We start from the raw sequence: 21,910 nt of genomic DNA on the forward strand, positions 1-21,910 counted from the left end.
GGCCCTTCCAGCAATCCAAGAGGCTGCTTCAGTTCAATCAAAATCACCCGAACCGCCTAAGGTTTATATTTTAATTTTTTTGTCGAAAATTAAATAACTATTTATCCCTAATTTCGTTTTACAGCAAAATTCGATAATAAATAATCAACAATTGGATAGTGCGACAAGCTCTGGTGGTCGTGATAGTCCTGGCACAGCAACGTCAACGGCAAAGAGTTCGAGACGAGATTCACTCACGGATAAAGTTATTATTCCAACACAAAGTCAAATACAACAACAGCAACAATCAACAAATCAGGTGCAACCGCCACAACTCAATCAAATGCAAGTGCCAAAAGGAACAGCTTTCGAAATACCAGCTGCATCGAATCGAACGTATGTTCATTCAGAATTCAGAATTTTTATTTTTTTCGCTATGTAACAGAAATTAAAAAGATTAATGAAAAAATTAACGAAAAAAAAAAAATAATTAAAAATGTCAACCATTTTAAATTCGACGTAATTCAATTCATTTTACGTATATTGTTAGAGTATTATTATTATTGGTTAAATATGATTTAAAGTGAAAATTAATGGTCGAATTTATTTTAGTAACAACAAACCGGGACCGATAAATAGTAGCGATGCAGGCGGCAATGGTGGTGGCGAACTTTTTGAAAAATTCCAACGTCAGAAAATGAACCGTGAATCGTCAGTAAATTCAGGCGTTATGACTGATACGTAAGTAGATGTTTATATTATATTAATAAATATCAAATAAAATAATAATATAAGATGCGCGTCTCTTTTTTTTTGTTATTTGTTTTTCTGTTTCTTTTGCGGTCACGTCACATCGTCTAAATTATAACTGCGTTTTTTTCTCTCTTCGTTATTTATAATTATTTCCAATTTTAAAAGTCTGAATGCGTATTGTATATTGACCGTTGTGAGTTATGTAATTCGGTTGCTTTATTAAATAGATCTCTCTAATTTTGTATATATAATAATATGATTGAATTTAAGTCAGTCATGTATACGTATATAAATAAAAATTGATTTGTTTTTTTTTTTGTTTCGTCTTTAGTATAGTCTCGAGCGATCTTGTTTTGAGTAATCGGTGTGTTTGCGTGTGTGTTTGCGTGTGTGTGTGTGTATGGCTCAGTACGAACCTGAATTAATTGACAAAAATCAAGCGGAGCCGGGGTACAGAGCTGCGGCAAACAATCACATGAAATATCCCAAATTGCTCGTTACAATATCGTTTCCAATTGGAATTTTTACCATATTATTTGAATGTGAAATTTTTGGCCACATTTTGCCAACAATTTATTTGACCATATGTGTGGATATTTAATTTGGATCGAATTTCATGAGCCATTGTGTCCACAATAAAATAATTTTTATTTGGATTTCTTTCTTGTTGGTTGATAAAGACGAGACGTACATATTGAATATGTGTTTATTGCTCCGTTTTCGTTAAAATTGTTTGCTTCATTTATTCGATGAATAATATTCGCTTACTTGTATATTGTATTTCATTTTTTTTCTGGAATGTCAACTATGTCTTTTCTTTCCTGGAATTAGACATGAATGTGTAGATGTGCGTTCATATGTTTACTATCATAGTCGTTGACTATATTTTTATTTGAATATCAAAAAAACAGATACTGATGCCGTTGGTTTTGTTGTTGGCATTTATTCAGCACACATTACTAATCTAAAAATTTGGTATGTGAATCATTTTTTTTACATCGACGACTTTAATTGCCTGATATATAATTCGTAAGGAATTCGCTTATAGTTCTTTTATCGTTTTAAAATTTTATTCTAATTTCCATATGTCTCCATTCATGAGTTAAATTTTATCTAAATTATGGTCATATTATTCTTATCTATTTTATGTAAAAGATCACATCGAGAGATAAAAAAACGTAACAAACAAAACAAACAGACGCAAAAACTTGTATCACAAATCCTTTTCTGTTTGTCATAGTTCTGTTCATTGATTGGATAAAACAGCATGAACGACAGAGAAAAATTGACGATCCGCTAAAATAACACTTCTACCGCAGCATAATATCAATTTGTTAAAAGCGTTTTATTGATATTTTGACTTGCTCGTCATCGATGCTCAATATTGATTTCTAAATTTGAATACATTTTCGTGCACTTATTCTCTCAACAATCAATATAAGATAAGCAATGTAATATGCCAAACTATTTATGATAATCCTCTGTCTCGTATCAGTATTCAATTGTTTACTGGGCTCTGATAATAATACTGAAATATCAACCGCAATCAAAATTTATAATCGAATTGTATAGTTCGGATTTGTTCTAAGAGTGTATGCACTTCTTTTTCTGGTATTTCTTTCTATCGCCCTATTATTGTTATGCCAATGTCATGTATCGGCAGTGAATAGCTTATTGCTGTTGCACAGAGAATTATACTCAGACGATAGAAAAAAAATGTTCATATATTAAGGACACCAACCAGATACAATTTGTTTTCAAATCCGATATGATGCAAATGAAACAAAAAAAAATATATAGAGCTCGTGCTTAGATTCGATTCATGTAGGAAACAAAGGTGCAAGCGTATGACTTGAAGCAATCCGGAATCGATCGATCTTAATTCACTTCCTGTACTTCAAATTGAATTTCAATCTGTGAATGTAATCACCGCGCACGCGCCCGCGTTTGTGTGTGTGTGTGCATGTGGTATGTATGTTTCTTGGGGTGTTTTTTTTTTAAGATCAGTCGAACGAACGCATGCGTCTACACGTTTCAGATATAACATAAGATCAGTGCAATGACTGTAAGGAAATATTAATTTGTTTTTGTTTCATACATTTCGTACAAATATAATTCAGTACAATGGTAAATACAGAAATTCGAAGGACACATTGGTACAAATTTTATTATTATTGATGCCTGTTTGCGATGACAATGCAAAATTCATTTGGAAGTTTCAGTATGTTCCCCACCTACAAACTTTACTGCTTCAGCAATAATGTGAGGCAAATAAAATATGATTGTATACAAATCGTTAATCGTTAATCGTTTGTAGCACTTAAACAAAAGAACTTAAGAATTGACCAATAAAACCGTAAAACAATTTTCGCTCATTTTAATTTGTATATTAAGTACGTAGTACACCCAAGTAATAATAGCTCGAAAATGTTAAACATGCAAAATGAACACATTAAAACGAGCACATAAAGTGCGAATGTGCTAAATGATAGAGAGTAAGACGTAACAAAATGGAGACATACAGAGAGGGAGAGGGAGAGGGAGAGGGAGAGAGAGAAAAGTAATAAGTCGAGGAAGATATAGAAAAAGAAGCACAAGATACACATCAAATGAAGCAAAGTAACTTACAAATTTAAATACATCAAAGAGAGCGAGAGAGAGTGAGTGAGAGAGAGAGATCGTATAAAATTTGTTTGTGCAAATTCTTTTCGTCACTGAATTCAATTTGAATCGATGCGCGATTGTAGCGAACCGTAATAAATACAACTTATTCCATTCTAAATGTAGAAAATTTTCAGTGCGTAAACCATTTTATTGGTATGCTTTTGACCGTGTACGCCTCAAGAAAGCAACACTATCAATTGACATCATTAACTTTGATTTCGTTCAATGATCAATTATTATCATCATTTGTTTGTTGACCGCTTTGATTTGTTTCTATTTAAAGTTCAAAATTTTCTTTTCATTACGATGGTCGTTTGCCTATTTTCACAGTATTTTGCTGTAAAATGTAAATGGATGTGATCGGTGAAAAAAAATTGTTTTATTCATATTCTGAAAGCGACAACGATCGCAATTTGTATCGATATAAAATGCGATCAAATGGATCCCTTTGTGTTGTTATCGATGTTATATTCGAATTTGATGTGAAATCGAAGAAAATAGACGCTAGAGGGGAGAGGAAATGATCGATTGAGAAAAGAAAAGAGAGATAGAGAGAGAGAGAGAGAGAGAGAGAGAGAAAAACACGAGCAAACAACCAAATAGCAATGGCAATTCCTAAAGAAATAGTTAATCAAATGAGCAATAAGACAGGTTTCGTATATGCCACATAACAACACATATCGGGCCGTTGCATAATTCATTTGTATGTGTGCTCGAACTTGTCTGAATATTAGTTGTCATTTTAAGCAATTCGATATATATATGAAACGGTCGACACATGGAATGTTTTCGCTTGGTCTATTCAAGCACTTTATACGCTTATTTATCACTGTTATATTGTTGCTTATTAGTACATGATCAATTGCAACTTTTTAATGGCTATTCAATTACTTGTCGCCTTATGACTTTTAAATATGAATACATTTGAGCCCTCGGTGTGTATGTTTTGTTTTTCTATTTCGTTCGTTGTCACTTGGAATGAAACGGTTTTTTATTTATTTACCTCTAGTCGTTACTGCGTTGTATTTATACAGTGTACACATGTTGTGAATTTATTGTCCATAGCAACTAGTTGGCTCATACCGGAATCAAACACACGCACACACACACATGCGCGCGCCAGGAGAGACAGAGAGACAAAGATTGAATTTGTCTCCATGTGCATTCATACAAACCATATCTTTTTTTAGCAATTGTAAATCTGGTCGCATTCTTCTCTTCTATAATATGCGCCACAGGCAAGACCTAAAGACAACTACAATTGAAAAGAATGCATCAATATCAATGACAGCAACAACAACTATAAGAAATATTTAAAAAATGATAAAAATGCGACAAATGATTACGGCTTAAACGTTTACCTTCGTTTGGCTTACCGCAACACACTCGTGTTGTCATTATATATTTTGTAGCTATATTTTATTGGGATATTCATATCAAAATCATATTCAAAATCATTTGAGAAAAAGATGCGAATTTAAAATAATTCCAACAAATTGCTCAACTTTATTTAATTTATCGAAGCACAAATTCATTTAGGTTTTACAATTTGACATACATTGAATATAGTTAATTTAGAGTTTCATATCTCTTTCATACTTCTTTCATTTATATATTTATATATAAAAAGAAAAAGATTGTAATAATATAGTAAAATATGTCTAAATTCATTTTTATCTTTGTTTATTTTGAAAATGTGTTCTTCGATTTGCAGAATTCTGTGTTTCATGCGTCTCTATTATTCTCATATAGCTTCAAGTCTGCGACCTAAATATATGCGTGTATATAGATATTTATTCTTAGCTTGCACATGATCATGAAGATCATTTCACTTGAGTTTCGTTTATATGCTTGTATTTTGCTTTGTGTTTTTTTGTTGTTGTTGTTTGTGTATACTAATAGGTTTTTTTGAGTGAGGTGTTTGCCATTTAATTTCAAAATTGATTGATTTTTTTTTTTTTGTTATTGTTTGTGTTTATCCTCATTTGATTTCTCTATACCTTATTGAATTTTGTTCACAAATTTCATCATTCATGTCTCGCTCAGATTTAACTGATTCCTTTTCATTCATGTTTTTTTTTGTTACTTTTACTTTAATATATATCTCTCTCCATAAATCAATAATTAATTTTCTAGAATAGATTTTCTTTATTTATTTATTTATTTATTTAAACAATAGTAATTATTCATTATAATGTATAGTATGCATATAAATTTTATTACTTTCGGCCTTCTTCTCTACACGCAACGGCTGCTACCAGCGCAGCACCACGTCCCGAACCATCTTCTGATAGCATAAGTTCAAATTTGATATCTGGTTTAATAAGTTGGCGAATTTTAGCTGTCATTAAATCATGGAATTTTGGATGGAAACGATACACTGAACCATCGATGCCAACCACTAAACTCTTTTCATCCATTCGATTAATTAATGCAGCAATACCGGCTGATACTAAATGTGCAGCACGGGTTGATACACATTGGCAGATATAGCGAACATTTTCACAATCCTCGTCGGTTGCACTATCAATTCCCAATTCTTCCAACACTTGGCGACAATACATGTAGCTGCCGGGTTTGTCACTTTCAATTTCTGACACAAATTTTGTGAAAAATCGTCCGCGGGTATTTAACATGTCTGTACTTTGGCCATCAAATAATAGACCCTCTTTGGTAAAACGAACTAATGCTAATCGCACCAATTCACCCATATACATGCCGGATATCATTTTCTCTTGAATTTGTCGGCCACGATTTATGCTGTGCTCGTCAATTTCTCTATCGTATTGTGTTCGCACAAAATCAAGGGCACCATTATCGCCAAATGCTCCCCATTCTGTGTTAACGATAACATGCGATTTTTTGGAATTACCGTCGAATAGGCCACAATTTTCGACCTTTTCCACATAACATGCATTGCTACCAGTTCCAACAATCAATCCAATTCGGCAGTTATGATTTTTCCATGCACATGACATTAGGGTACCGGTTGTATCATTGAGAATGGCACACACATCAATTTGCACGTCTCCACGGCGTGCGATGGCATCTTTCAATAATTGTACAACATCTTCACTAACAACGCCCGAACATGCAAAACCTTTTGTCCATTGGGCGAGAAGGCCACGGGTCAGACCGAGCTGCTTCAATGGAAATGAGAATGTGAATCCTAATGGCAAACGTTCTGCGTACACATTATTCTCTTTCATGAAATTCGCCAAACATTCGGCAATGTGATCGAATAGCTCTTCGCCTTTGCCCAACATTATGCTTTGTGGTACTGCATAGATTTTTGATTGCATTTTGAACTCATTTTCACCATTCAAATGAATAATGAGCACACGGAAATTTGTGCCGCCCAAATCTAAGGCCAAAAATTTGCCGCGTTCATTGCCATTTGGCAAATCTTGAACATATGTGATAAAACATTTGACATCGGCTTCATCATGTGTTTTTGCACTTAAACCGCGTTCAATTTCGTGGATAATTCGTTTCATTAACTCTTGCATGTGTTCATCGGTCAATATTAATTCTTCACATTCATCGCGGATTCGCTGCGAATTTGCATCAGCCTTTTTTGTACCCATTTTGCTGTAGTCTGACTGTGTGATTTATTTTTAATTTGAATCTTCTAGTGTTCGTTTCTTTGCTTGTATTCGCTTTTACTTTGTATACGTTTCAATTTGTTCTGTTGAACTGCTTTCGTCAATCGCTCTTACGTTTCGTGTATTTTCCCTTTTCGTTTTTTTTTTTTTATTTCGTTTGACTTCTTTTCAATGAACTTTCAATTAATATTATTATTGTTATTATTATTTGTATTTTTTTTTTTCTATCTCTATTCTGTTTAAAACACCACACTAAATAAATAATAACTTAATATTGGTTGTTTGGTTGGTTTAGTTGTTGTTCTCGTAGCCGTGAATGAATTTATTAAAACGTTTTTTTTGCGTCTTTTAAAAATCGTTCAGTCATTGACTTTCAATTTCGAATAAATCGGTGACTTATTTATTGTTTGTGCTGTGCTCTCGCTAGTTTCAATAGTCAAACGCAATTTGAAGATTGGTAAATTTTCCGCACTTTTTCAATTTATATATGTGCAATGTCCTTCACAAACAACCCGTAACGGTTTAACGTATACCACACATACGAAGAAAAAAAAATTTGGTTATGTAATGACCTTTCTTAAAGGTGACTGCTCGTCGAACACAAAATGTTGCTATATACTGTGTGTGGTGCGCTTTCCTTTTCGCCTCTTTTGCTCTCAATTTTTCTCTCAAACATGCGACTTCACTTTGCGAATTTTTCAGACGAAATCATCCACAATGCTTTCTCTGTTCGCTATTTGTATGGCTGTCTGTATGTGCTGAATTTCGTTGAATCGACCAAGCAGCCACTATTTAACACGATTGTAAACTTGAGCGTTCTAAATCAATTTCGATTTGAAAGAAATTATGTGATATTTCGTATCGTATTTGTCTTTACTTCTTTCCTTCCCGTTTCGACTGTTTCACGTTGTTTGAGTGATTGTTTTACGTTCTTTTTATCGCTTCGAAAAATGTATTGTGAATGTCAAAAACCAACTTCATGTGCACTTTGATTATATATACTCACAATATGAAAAAGAAAGAAAAAAAAAACTGAGTCGTAATCGTCGGTGGGCAGTGCTTCTCAACCGTCAGTTGTTGGCACGAATTTATATATTTCGTTTGATTTAGTAAAAATTCTCGTGCTGCTTATCAGCGCACAGACGTTTTTTCGTTGTTTTGCGCAGTCCACAATTTGACAATCAACTATACACTAGAAAACGCTACGCGCGAGAACAGGCAAACACTAATTTTTTTTTATACGTCGTCGACGACAACGATGACAATATTCACAGTGAGACACAAAATACAATTGTCGCTGTTGCGCGAAACAGACGAAATATCGGGCGCTAAAAAAAAACAACACACTCGTGAATACGGAATACGTTCTCTCCTTAATTTTCAATGGTATGCGTTTTATGTTAATGTATTGGTATCTCTCACTCTCTTTAGACTGTCTATCGGATTTTTCGTGTTGTGCGAATCAATCGGTTGTATGTGCTGCGTGTGCAGTTGTATATTTCACAATGATGATTGTGAATTGCAGTTCTTTGAATTAAAGCAGCCGAAGCTCAGACGGCCTAACATCACTTCATTCCAAACATATATTTCGTTGAGAGAAGTAGAAAAAAAAAACTCTCATACACACACAAAAAGACATACACACACGCGCGCGCGTCGGCCGCAGCACATTGAATCATTGTATTAATGGATATACGGCTGTTGCATTTGTATGTAGCAATCTTACTATGAAATTGAGTAATTCTATTGAACCAAAATATTGAGCATTTTTGTGTACACATTTTCTGATCGTCAACATTTCGAAAATAGAAATGAATGTGTTCACAAAACGATGAAATATTTTTCATCATTTCATTGCTTGTTTTTGTTTAATTCGCAATCTTTAGATTTTTTGGCTCATTTTCGTAGGCACAATCATTTCATACGATTTGAGAAAAGAAGAGAAAGAAAATCGAAATAAATAAAATCGTTAACGCTTAATATGTGTATCAATTGTATGAAGAAGAAGGCGCGTTCGCTACAAGGTGAATGGGACAAAGACAAGCATAGGAAAGAGGCGAAAAGAAGAGACGAAGAGAATGAGAGAAGAGATAAAAAAAACACACTGAATCCAAATGTGATATACAATAAACGGAATACGCTTGTGCGACATAATCTCGCGTGACACACCATGTGAATGTGATTGTGTGTTAGATCATTCATATATTTCCTTATATCTATAGAGTGTACGCACATCATAACACGTATCACAATCCGAGACTCTGGAGTTGTATGCACACAACGACACGTAGAGCGTTTTTCATGGTTAAAATAGCGTGGAAAACATATGCACAAACGGGGCTGTAGATAATTAACATATATGTAGTGTAAGCGAGATAGAAAGTGAGCGCTTACCACCAACACAAAGACGCAAGCCGTTTTCTGATTGGCTGCATATTGAGTGTGTTCTCTGTTCGACACAATCGAGACCCAAGTACGGCAGGTTAATATTTGGTTGTGTGAGTGAATCGTTTTTGTCGAGCGTCTGATACCGAATTGACGTCACAATCTCTCGGCGATTGTATGTTGTGTGTTATTATTTTTTTTTTTTTGGATTGACCGTTTGGCATTTTTGTAGGTACTGGCACATTGCTTTGCATGTTTGTGTGCCAGTGGTACGATTATAACGCTTAATCAATCGACACTATATGCATACAGTCAACATTGCTTTGATAGCATATTTGTATACGCAATAAGTTGACCATTTACGAAAACACTCATACATTTCGTTGTTAATAAATAAAGTGAATGACCATTTGTCATATTTACCACGAAGAAAATGGGAATTATTCACAGCTTCTAGAATACAAGTCAAATTGATATAAAGATTTTCGAGGAATTGAAATAGATTCGAAGAACTTCGGATCTGACAGGCTTGAATCTTGGCATATTATAGTTTCTGCCAAATTCTTTCAACTTGGAATGCATACGAATTGTACTATTTTTGATGTTATAGTCGCGTACATGTGTCTGTCTAATTTTTCGTATATCGCATTGTACTAATAAAATATTCTCTAATTTTATAGCGATACTAAAGAACCATTCGAATTAATCGCTATGTTTTCGCTATTTCTTTTCTATCTCCATCTTTATCTACCGCATTTATACAACCGATAATAGTTCAGTTTTCTTTTTATTTTCGACAAAACGTGCACCAATATTTATACTTGATAGGCAAATAACAAGTTTTAAATCATAACAAAGCAAACACAATGTCAACACAACACATATCATGTACACGATCGAATGTGGATAGAGGCGCGCAATAATTATTTCACAACAAAAAAAAATATATATATAATCGCTTCCTAGCGAACGTCGACACGATGACAAACCACCGATAAACAAACACTAGGAGATTTTGCCTCTGATTTCTCGGATCATGCCCCCTTTTTTTGTGAGTACATGTTCTTCCCCCGATTTGCGATAACACGAAATATCATCATTATTATTTATGCATATTTTTTTTAAGTTTTCTCTTCTAATTTTCTCACAATCAATCGGCTTTTGCCGAAGGTATTTCTTTATGAATGTGCAATATGTTTGTTTTGCTGCTTGTTTGTCATGTATAATGTCTCACTAGTTGAACTGAATAGTGAATATGCATTAGCTGAGTGCATACAGTCCCAAATATTTCTGAAAATAGTTGAGAAGCTAAGAAAACACATTTTACTTATGTAAATTGTTATGTGCCTTAATATCAGCAACCACATCAAAAGAATGAACGCAATTCGTTGCCTCTTTAAATTGAAACAATTAATAAAATGTGAATAATATCCAATTAAAATTGGAGCAAAGAAGACAGTTTTACAAAAGAAAAAAAGCGAAAGAAGGGGAAAGAGAGACGTTTTAATGTTGAATGCAAAATCTATATGAATTCGAGAGAGCGAGAGAGCGAGAGAGCGAGAGAGAGAGAGCGAGAGAGCGAGAGAGAGAGAGCGAGAGAGAGTGGAGTGTGCGACAATGCATATGTGGCCCTGTGATCGATTTGTCTTATTTTGCGTGTAAAACATTTGTGCATTCACACAGCAGCCATGAATAAAATGCCTTTAAATTAATGAACAGTCAATACAATTGCAAGTTTCTTATAAGTTCAAATGTTTGTTGTCCGTTTCAGCTGAACAAAGCAATTTTTTTGCGCTTACTATTTGCTTGTTATATTTTTTCTCTCGCCATTTTACACTGTATTAGATTAATTTTTTTTTTTCATTTCGATCATTTGATCTGTTTACCAGTTACAAATACATATTGTTTGATTTTGATGCAAAGCAAATGAGTAAATAGGATTGACGTATGTATGGTGATCAGCGGGAAATAGAGCAACGAGAACAAGACACACACAAAGAGAGACAGACAGAGAAAGAAGTTAGTTTTTTGCCTCTTTTGATGTGTTTATTAATTTGTGTTGTTTTCCGACAAACAACACAACAGATAATGACGACAATTATTTCTCAGCTACTTCCCCGCTTCTGTCTGTCCGAACAGACTCTGTCGTATAGATCAGAATACATCATATTCGATACAAATTATTGCGTTTTCTATATGATGTGCCCACCACATTGGATTGGCCCATGATTTTTGTCAACAACCCAACAACAATAACGAAATATGAATATATAAACAACGAAAGCGCAATGTCCGATTTCTATCTATCGCTACATATGAGGTTCCGTTGAATGGCCACCTTTTTAAAATAACACGAAAAATACTCAATGAAATTGAAAGAAAAAAAAAAACGATAAAAATCAAAATAGTCTCGGTAAATACTGCGCATTTTTGAAATTTACAATGCGATGGTTCACATTTTAAATTCCCAAGTAAGAAAAAACTACAGCAACAACAAAATGACGTACCAAAAGTGCAGTTCTGACCCTATCAATATACTCATCACCGCAGACAATACATACCAAATTCACAGGCATTCTATTTTTCATCGAATCTTACACGTATTTCATTTATATCAATTAGACTTTAAAAAAAACTACAATATCAAATCACATCCGATTATATCTCAGCTGTTGCTTGTACTTCCTTTTTGTGTTCGTTTTTGTATTAGAAACAAAAAAACTGAAATGATTGTATATGAAGTGTATGTTTGTTGTTCTCACACGCTGACAGTGCGATGTTTGGTCTCCGAAATGGAGTGCTACCATTTATTTTGTTTTTATTTATTACCTGTGTTTTTATCTCAATGCGACAACCAAGGTGTTGAATAGTCATTTTCTATCGCAGAATTTGTTATATCATTCATATATGCTAAACTCTGATGTTGCATATACATTTTATCTTGTTTTTGCTATTTTTTTCAAATTTCTCTTTTCTTTTCGGTGTTACACACATCGATTAGTAAAAAATTATATATCAAAAATGAATATTTTACACGGGCATTAGAAACAAAACACATTCCAACGTGATACTGCATTTTGTGACCGTTGCGAAAAAAAAAACTGCCAAGAAATCGAGAGGAGAATGAAGAGCGCATCACGTACACATTTCAAATCAAGCCAAATTATAAATAAACAAAACGTTTTGTTTCGTTGATGACGTGCTTGCGCTTTTTTTCTTCTTCTTTATATTTTCTTTGCACATGTGACTCTGACTCTACGACTCATTGTGTATTTCATTGAGAAAAATGAAACACAGCTAATAGCAACAATAAATAAAACGAACGAAGAATCATAGTGAATATAAAACGTAAGCAAGGCACAGAAGAAGAAGAAGAGAAAACTTTAGCCACAGCTATGAACGAAGTGGCAAAGTACGGTTACGAATGCGAATACAAATTGTGCACGGGTAATGGCACGGATGATGTCACAATGTATCCCTTTCATGAAATCAAATATCCAAACTATTCAAATTGGATGTGATTCTTCCTCGAAAGACTGAAATATTCAAGCGGAAGACAACCGTAGTCAGATCGGGTGTTTTCATTCTCATTAAGACATAATTTATAAGTATTGATGCATATGGCACGTGCAATATTATTATTTAACCGATGGCAGTGACAGTGATTGTGAACAAATCGATCAAAATGTGTTCAATATGAACTTTGTTTTAGAACCAACAACAACAACATAAAATAAAATCGATTTATTACATTTTGCCTAGTCATTTAGTTCCTGAATTGATCATCAATACAAATTGATATCGATCGTTCATACCTTCTGATAGGAAACATTCCAATTGTTTCTATTCCGATACAAAAACCCATTAATAAAATGTCAAAAATAAAACTGAAACAACCGTTCAAGTGGCTCCCATATCGAATTCTGTTGAACTGTTCCTCTTTTTTTATTGACGCCAACTTTGAGTTTGACCATTCGGATTGTATATTACTCATTTAGTTTGTCTTCATTATCATTAATTGTGTGTCGATTATTTCAGTTAAATGGTACAAATGTCATGTGTAGCTTTACAATGCCATACAGCGTACGCGCACGCAACGATGCCAAATGTCTTTATACTTGTTTGAACTTGTTGGTTAGTGTGTGTTTTTTTTTGCTCTTCTCGTAATTTTAGCTGTTTCTTTTCCTTTTTTTTTCATGTTTCGCTTTATTATAATGTTTCGTTTTAAATGAAATGTGAGCACACAGTAGCCAAAAACTGACGCAATATATGAATACTAACGATGATGGTGTTTATGTGATTCAAGGCGCGTACACCCGAAATGATGCCATTTTTTTTGAAACTGCATGTCTCGTGATGGTGTCGATGTGTTTTTTTTTTGCTCAATTTCTTATTTTATCTTTCAGTTTTGTTTCACTTCCCTGAAATTCACGCGAATATTTTCTATTTTAATGCGTCTTTCGCAAATACCATCATTTAATTGTTTGTTTTAATATGGCATGAATGTGCGAAAATCACGCGGTAAATATTTCGTTACTTTTTTTTGGTTTCACTGTTTTGATTGATCATTGAAATGAAGGTACAAAAACACACATTGAACATCATAAATGATATCATCATGGCCATTGATTGTAGACCAGCAAGTCTGAATAACAATTGTTTTGGTTTTTGGTTCGGGGAGCGCGTACACACGTTACATTTATATGCATAACAACATATTGATAACAAACCCAAAAACACACATGGGCACATATGGATGGATATTTCAATATTTGACAAAAATGAACACAGAACATTTGAATGTTGGTTTTTTTTTACTTTTGTTTTGTATATTTTAAGTTCTACGTCGGCACGATATGCCGGCTTTCTCTTAAGCTTCTCCCGCTTCGTATACTTTGTGAAGTGCATATATATCTTCTTTTTGTTGTTGTTTGACAATGGTATCAGTTAAAACATTCAGTTTAAAGTTGATATTTCAATTGTGCGGTTCGTATTAGTCATCCTATTGATCAATTTACTTTCATTTCCGGTTGAAAATTCTATTGAACTTGAGAATTGGTTACACTCGCAAAACTAAAATTAAATTCATAACATATCCAGTTGGATTTAAATCAATCATTTTGAAATGAATCGTTCAAATCGAATGCGACCTTATGAGTTGTTTGACATTGAAAATAATTAATGAATATGCAATAGCTGGTGCTACATAATAAGTTTCTATGCATTGGAACAAGAAAAAAAATTGGTGCAAGATATCTTTTATACTAAGAAACCGAAAAAAAGCGTTACCATCCGTTGCATTGTGTGTAAAAAAAATTACTTTTGCCATCGAAGTTTCAAATTTTGGTCGAATTTTCATTTTCTTTATCCAATTTTGCGTTGATCGCAAATTACGTAATTAATTTTTGTGATTCATAGAGCGAATTGAAGAAAAGAAGAAAACATGAATATATAAAAATGTTAATAATAAAAAAACACAAATGAAACAGCAAATTAATCGTGATAACGAATCACCTAGAATTGAATGGGTCAAAATAAAAATCCGAGTTGTACGCAGATTCTATAAAAGTGGAACATGGAGTTTTTCTTACATAGTTTATTTGTTGTAATACAACAATAATTCTATGTAAAAAAAAACGCTGTGTTCCACTTTTATAGACTCTGCGTACAAGTCGGATTTTTATTATGACCCATTCAATTACACTAGTTCGAAGAAACGTGAATTGCAAAAAAAAAAACAGTTTTTAATTGCTATTAAGGTTGAGTGCCATAGTATATTTATCTTCTGAAATTGAAAACAAATACTTATTTAGAATTCAATGTAAGTCCCCATATTTCATTCATAAACCGAAGGTGTGAATAAAAAAAATTCAATAGGAAAAAAAATCGAAAACTGATTTAAATTTCCCACTGACCATAATGAAATGAATGAAATGTCTTGCTTTTCAACAAGTTACCTATTCCATATTTGATAGACAACGGAATTTTTTCTTGTACACAAACAAATCATTGATTATTTGATGTTTAATTACATTGTTATCGATTACCGTCCGTCGAGGTCATTACCTTTGAAATTGTGCGTTTATTTGTTAATCATACGTACACAGAAATTTTCCAGAGTCTTTTCAATAACCAGAGCATTCAAATTAAATATTACTTTATTAATCGTCTCGTTTCTTATCAATTTCTCAAACATTCCTTTCAATGGATGTGAACAATTTGTTGTTTGAAATACTTCAAAGATCGAAGAAGAAAATTGAAACCAAACAATTGCTGAAAGAAGTACTGAAACGGCTCATGAATTTTGTAAATCCGATAAAATAAAAGTCAGAAAAATAATTTGTGAGTAAAATGAAACTATTTGATGAAATGCACAATTTAAAGTCATACAAGTCTCTTTTTAATATTTTTAAAGATTCTTCTGTCCATTTCTTGGGGTTAGACACAAACTCGAAAATGAGAAAAATTTGCAATTCTAAGGCAAATCCGTGCTTTGGGCCCATTTCATTTGGTTATCAATTTTGAATCCCATCAATAGTCTAACATTTTATGATAGTAAATACTAAATAGTTCAATTGAGTTTTACGATCGTAAAACGCAATATGCAACTCAATTGTCCCTCATTTAATTTTTTGCACACAATTCACAGTTCACTTTAATCAAATGAGATATATAACAATTGGCATTATTTAAAATGCCCATATGATCCTATTCAAGCTATGAATTTTACTCGCTAAATATAATATTTTCAATCACACAAAGAATAGAAAACTAAAAACATCGAAAATGCAGAAAAATGTCATTTTGATGTTCAACTTTTTGTCAACTGATCGGAATAGTTGAAAAAGGGTCGATTTCTTATTTCATACCTAAAAAAACGCATACGCGCAATAATCAGTTTGATTTTTTCTAAGAACGGTTGCTATGTGATTTGAGATTTGTTTTGAATTTGGACTGTTATGAGTGAAAAAAAAAATTGTAAACAAATGATAGTAGATAGAGTCGAAAATATTCTCGCCGTATCGTATCAAATTCAGCAATGAATAATCAAGTGTCAAACGAATTCAAAAGTCAGACACAAAATGTATGTGCTAATTTTGCGTAATTTTCCATTGGGCTTCGCCGTTTTTCCTTCAGCACATCAGTCAATGTATAGATCCGTCAAAAGGCTTGGGCGGTGAGCATGGTGACAACAACTGACAAGACACCAACCATTTTTTGAACGAAAATGAAAGTATTAGTCGTTGACCGAATTTTGAGATAGAGATGTACATTCATAGCATTATATATATAAAACGCAATCTCAGCCAGTTCTTTTAATCAATTTTCTATTTTGTTTGCTTTCATTTCGGACATTTCACTTTCCTTCAATGCTTCGCACAATTCAGTTCGATTGCGTTATTATCAATTTGAATGAAATGTACAATGTACATGAATTGTGCAGCTTTCCAATGATCCAGATGTGTGAACATATAAGATAAAATAAAACCCAGACACAATCTTAACGTACTATTTAACAAAATCGATCTGATTGACGTAAAAAAAATGCACACATTAACTTATTCTGCGCATATGGTTGCAACTTTTTTTATCTCTTTCTCTCATTAAATTGCATTCCACTTGGCGCCGTTATTGCGAAGAATAATCGTATTTTTTTGTATTCTGAATTTATATTTTTAAGACCAAGTAGCAAAAGTTCAATTCGATCTGACTAATTGTCGCGATTAATCGTGTTTTTAACTGATAATTTACAATGTTCGTAAATGTTTTGACTTTGCAACGCATTTATGTAACATTGGTTTGCGGTACAATCCTTCCATGAATGCATGCTGAACACAAAACCTTCAACTTGGCAATTACAGAATAATTGTACATCAGTCTACAGACAGAACTGAGATCTGCTTCCTAGACGATTTCAGTTTTTCTATCGAATGTAAATCCTTTGGGGAATGGCGTAAACACAATGAAAAAAAAAATGGTATTCATGTATATATGTGATTCATTACGGCACTTATAATGATCATAAAAAATAAAATATTCCAATAGCAATTTGTCTCGTGTTGAATTCAAATTTTCAATAATTAGTCATTGATTATTCACCGACACGGGATTGCTCCCTCGATAATAATGAATTGTGGAGAAAATAAAAAAAAAGTACCGAGCTGAAATTATTTACAATGCACATTTTGCTGAAATGGCACAACAATTTTTTTTAAAAATGAGTCTGGGGTTTTTTTCCGATAAAATTCGAATTATTTGTCGAATGCCATTGTGTGCAACAGTTGCATACATTTGATAAATCTAATCGAAAGCATATAAAGTTATATAAAATATGAGCTCGAAAGTTGAATTTCGATTTGTTTTAAAGCGCAACAACAACCAGACAATTTGATCGTAATTATATTTATTGAACAAGTCCTTGATCAAATGACACCACGAATTGAAAAGATAAAGTGAAATGTTTCGCCAAATGTAGTGCAAAATATTTTTGAGTAAATGGTGTGATAACATTTGTTCGAATTTCGTTCTATAAAAAGAACGTAGCCTTTAGCACCACATTTTATTTCAACAATTTGATATAAACGATCAAATTGATAATTGTTATGTATGTGCATTGCAAGTAAATGGATGCCGTCTGAATTATTCAATAAGAATTCAAAACGATGTGATTGTTCGAAGTGCATTCTCCTTCCTTTCGTTGAATTGGTCGCTAGCTCAATGGTTTATTGAGTCGTTCACAATTCAAAAATCATCAATTGACATTAAAAAATACCACAATTATCGATTCAAAATAGACATTGTTTGGAGCAGCTCTTTTTTAACAAAGGCAACCGAAATATATCAAACAAAAAATGTATTTATTTATTCTGTTTGGCGGTCAATGTCTGACGGCGAATGGTAATCATCACGATTTTATTCTCACTTTATTTTCGTATTAATACAGCATGTACAATCGTTCACAAGTCATGGAACAATTAGAATATCAAGTTAAGCAACAGTACTGTATCGTGTAATATAATTGCAGGCGAAAAACAGCAAGTAGATATATATTCTCCCCCATCGAAATGCATTGTACGTTGTATCATTTTTATTGCGCCAAAGTTGCGCTTTATTTTCTGACTTACATACTAACAATGGAGACAATTTTAAGCTCCAGTGAATACGAATGTCACGGTAATTGATAGTTGGACAGCTCAAGTTATAATTATTTTTTCGTTTGTGGTAATTACCAATGGAATTTGATTGATGCGTCATTAATTCAGGCTTGATTTTGTTTTTGTTTCTTTAGAGACAAAAAAAAAGAGGAATGCAAACAATGATGTAATGTTTTACATAGAGACATTTATTTCAGATATTTAGAATTCCGTATCAAAAGTTTTTGATAGTGAATGTTGGCCCTTTGGAGCTTTCATATGTAGATGTGTGTAAAATGATGTTTAACGAAAAATTAGCGTAATCTTCTCTATCATTGCTATCGCCACTTTCGCATTCCACATGCGATCAATTGTTTTATCGAAGCGATTACGACTCATTTTCAACTTGTGCACAACAGAAAATATTGTGTTCCCTTAATCCACACACAGACATACACATCGATAAAAACGAATTATAGGAAAAGAATTTAATACAAAAGCATTATTCAAATCGTCTGAAATCCACAACATGTGCAGTATTTCGATGAATTACATGCCAATCAGAGATAAAATACGCAGCATTTTGGTGAGCAGAGAAATAAAGAGAAATCAAATAGATACTCAATTCAAAGCAAACAAATTTGATGTTGTTATTGTTTTCGTCGCCATCGTTGTCGTTGTTGTCGTCGTTGTCGTTGTCGTTTGTTTATTTGAACGCAAAAACGTTAAGGTCTGCACCTAATGATACTAACATAGCAAGTAAGAGACTTGTATCGAGCATATCGAGTCTCTGTGTTTCACACGCTACCATGTATACACATCGCGATGATCAGTACTGTTGCGCGCAAGTGCAATTTGATTCTTTTCATGTCAGTTCTGTTCAATATAAATTATTGTGATCGTACAGACATGGCTTTAGTTAATTTGCGTTTATCGTAACTGCAACTTATCTTGTAGCGTGCGTGCGTGTGTGCGTTTTGTGATTTTACGTTTCGGGGTGGATTTATCGTATTTAATCGAGATATAAAAAAAAATCAAACAACGAAAATAAAACCCTACATCGGAATATATTTAAAAGAAAACAAATTCTAAATAATTTTTGCTTTTGAACGAAAAATTAGAGTGTGATCAAGTGAAAAACAAAGTTTGAGTTACAAAAGAGACAAATAATTAAGAAAAAAAAAATGTTGATTCATAATAAGCGTTTGCATCCTCGTCGGCCATGTGAGCCCGGTGAACACTATCATGGCTGTATGTTACACGATATGCAAGAGCAAACAACACATGTACGAAATTCAAAATCACCAGTGAATCGAAGTCGTACGCCAACATCACAATGCAGTTCGTCGTCTTTGGTGAACCAGAAAAGACAAAGGCATCATTCAACGTCTTCTAGTAGTTCCGCATTATATTCGCCACGAACGTCAACACCACAATCGCCCAGTTGGAAATCGTCTGTAGACTCATGTGCACCGAATAAACGGTATTCGGTCGGTGCATTTCCAACAACCTACGATCAAATAAATGGCCTTTTCAACGATACAATTGATGCACCATCAAAACCATCGTTGAAATCGATTTGTAGTTCGAACACAAAACAAAAATCCAAATCGACAATTTGCTTGAATTCGTCATTGATAGCGGCGACTGAAGGTGTTAAATCCGATAAACGCACCAATACGGTCACATTTAAGTGCTATGATTCACCGGATGAAATAATTGCAAATTTGTTTCCGGGCATCGACGATGAAAAAGAGCCGAAATTTCTGCGAAAAGGTCATGGTGCCGCACAAATGCTAAAACAACGAACAACACAAAAAGAATGGTCAAATGCTACGCGAAGTGCATCAGCCACCGGCTATTATCCCATTCTAAGTGACAATCGAAAAACACGATCGTATAGTGCAAGTAGTGAGAACATTCGAAGCAATAAAGATCGCAATCAATCATATTCATTCATCAATGAACGTGTCAAACGAGATTTCGATAATTTATGGTGCGTTATATGGTTGTATATTGTGACATATCGTGAAAAAGAGAGATAGAGAGCATTCGAGTAATTCACCTTTGAAAATTGTGCCAAATTTCAACCAAATTCCAAGCGAATTATTTCAAAATTATCATTATCTAATAGCATTGAATAATAATTTGTGCGAGAGAAAAAAAAAAGACAAAAGAAGAGAGCGCAAAATATAAAGAAATAAGCTGACAACTTTTACAATTTATGCAAATATTTTAACAATCAATTTTTTTTTCTTCACCAAATGAATGGGACTCGTTTTTAATTATAGCTCTGTTCTGTTTCTTTTCGTACGCATATAGTTTAAATCAGACGGATAACGCCGCTAAGATACCAAATATAGGATCGAAACCAACATCCAACGGAAATGGAATAAATAATTCGATGAAATTGAACAACAACAGCAGCAATGGAAGCATTAACGATTCAAATGGCAAAACTGTGAATGTTGATGAGGTGAGTTTCTTTTTTGACCATGCATTCTTCTAAAAGTGGAATTTCAAAGAACGAAAATGAATCTAAAATAAAAGGTCAATATTGCTTCTTTTTCATGTGCAAAAATTATTATTCGGTTGCTTTTTTTTTCTTCGTTCAAATATGAATGATAATGCATTCGGACAGGCCACATACTGCGAATGAGTCTTGTTGGCACTGTTGATGTGATGTATTGAATTACTGTACCGCAAAAACAACCACACGACACCAAAAAAAAAATCATTATAGAGGTGTGAAAAAAATAACCGTTCAACGAATGCGAATAAGTTAGAAATCAGATTTTCACAGTATAATTGATGATGTATGTCCACAACACATCAAATATTTGTAGAATGTTTAATCGTAATTGTTTTTTTTTTTCACTCGCGAATTTGTATACAACAAAATACAATGACCTTGGCTGATGATGCTTTCCGAAGCGTAACACAAATATCGACAGGCTTGGTCAATCTGTGCTTTTTTTTTAAACACACACACACGCCCAAGCCAATTGATAATAAAATTGTTGTGTACTTTTGATGCGAGGGCAAAACGGAGTTAGAATTTAATTTGCGGTGATAACATGTTGGCGATTACTTTTCATTTTATATCAAGTTAAATATAAATTAAGTTATAATTTCACCTAAAAGTCTATTTAATTGCGGTTTCAACCGGTTTTACAACATCAAAGCAAACAACATCTTTTTGCATACAATTATAGGAAGCTACTTTAAAAAAAATGTTTTAAAGACAAAAAAAATGCTTGAAAATGTAAAAATAATATGATACTTGAAATGAACAGCAAAAGAGAGAAAAAAAAAAAGAAAATAACACAACATATTTGATTTAATAATTAGATTGGCATGCGCCATTTGCATCGGTGAGATCAAACAATG

The 21,910-nt window shown here is 33.3% G+C and overlaps 2 protein-coding genes across 3 annotated transcripts in view; one reads left to right on the top strand and one right to left on the bottom strand.

The window, feature by feature from the left end:
* The first annotated feature begins 6 nt into the window (after positions 1–6).
* Positions 7–21,910, top strand: part of LOC116346515 (WD repeat-containing protein 47) — a 56,650-nt gene continuing 34,746 nt past the window's right edge. The window contains exons 1-4 of one of the 2 annotated variants that reach the window (XM_031776633.1): positions 7–61; positions 125–375; positions 592–720; positions 20,843–20,996. In XM_031776633.1, coding sequence (XP_031632493.1) covers positions 323–375; positions 592–720; positions 20,843–20,996 — 336 coding nt within the window. In that variant the 5' untranslated portion in view covers positions 7–61; positions 125–322. Of the gene's footprint in view, positions 62–124; positions 376–591; positions 721–19,322; positions 20,517–20,842; positions 20,997–21,910 lie in introns of those variants that run through there. The other variant, XM_031776615.1, reaches the window with a different exon arrangement.
* On the bottom strand, positions 5,345–8,493 carry LOC116346536 (hexokinase type 2). The gene has a single exon (XM_031776646.1). The coding sequence runs from the start codon at positions 6,981–6,983 to the stop codon at positions 5,616–5,618; it is 1,368 nt and encodes a 455-aa protein (XP_031632506.1). The 5' UTR covers positions 6,984–8,493; the 3' UTR covers positions 5,345–5,615.

This window comes from Contarinia nasturtii, unplaced genomic scaffold (genome assembly GCF_009176525.2).
Source record: "Contarinia nasturtii isolate CC-2019 unplaced genomic scaffold, AAFC_CNas_1.1 Cnas_scaffold_129, whole genome shotgun sequence".
Classification (NCBI taxonomy): domain Eukaryota; kingdom Metazoa; phylum Arthropoda; class Insecta; order Diptera; family Cecidomyiidae; genus Contarinia; species Contarinia nasturtii.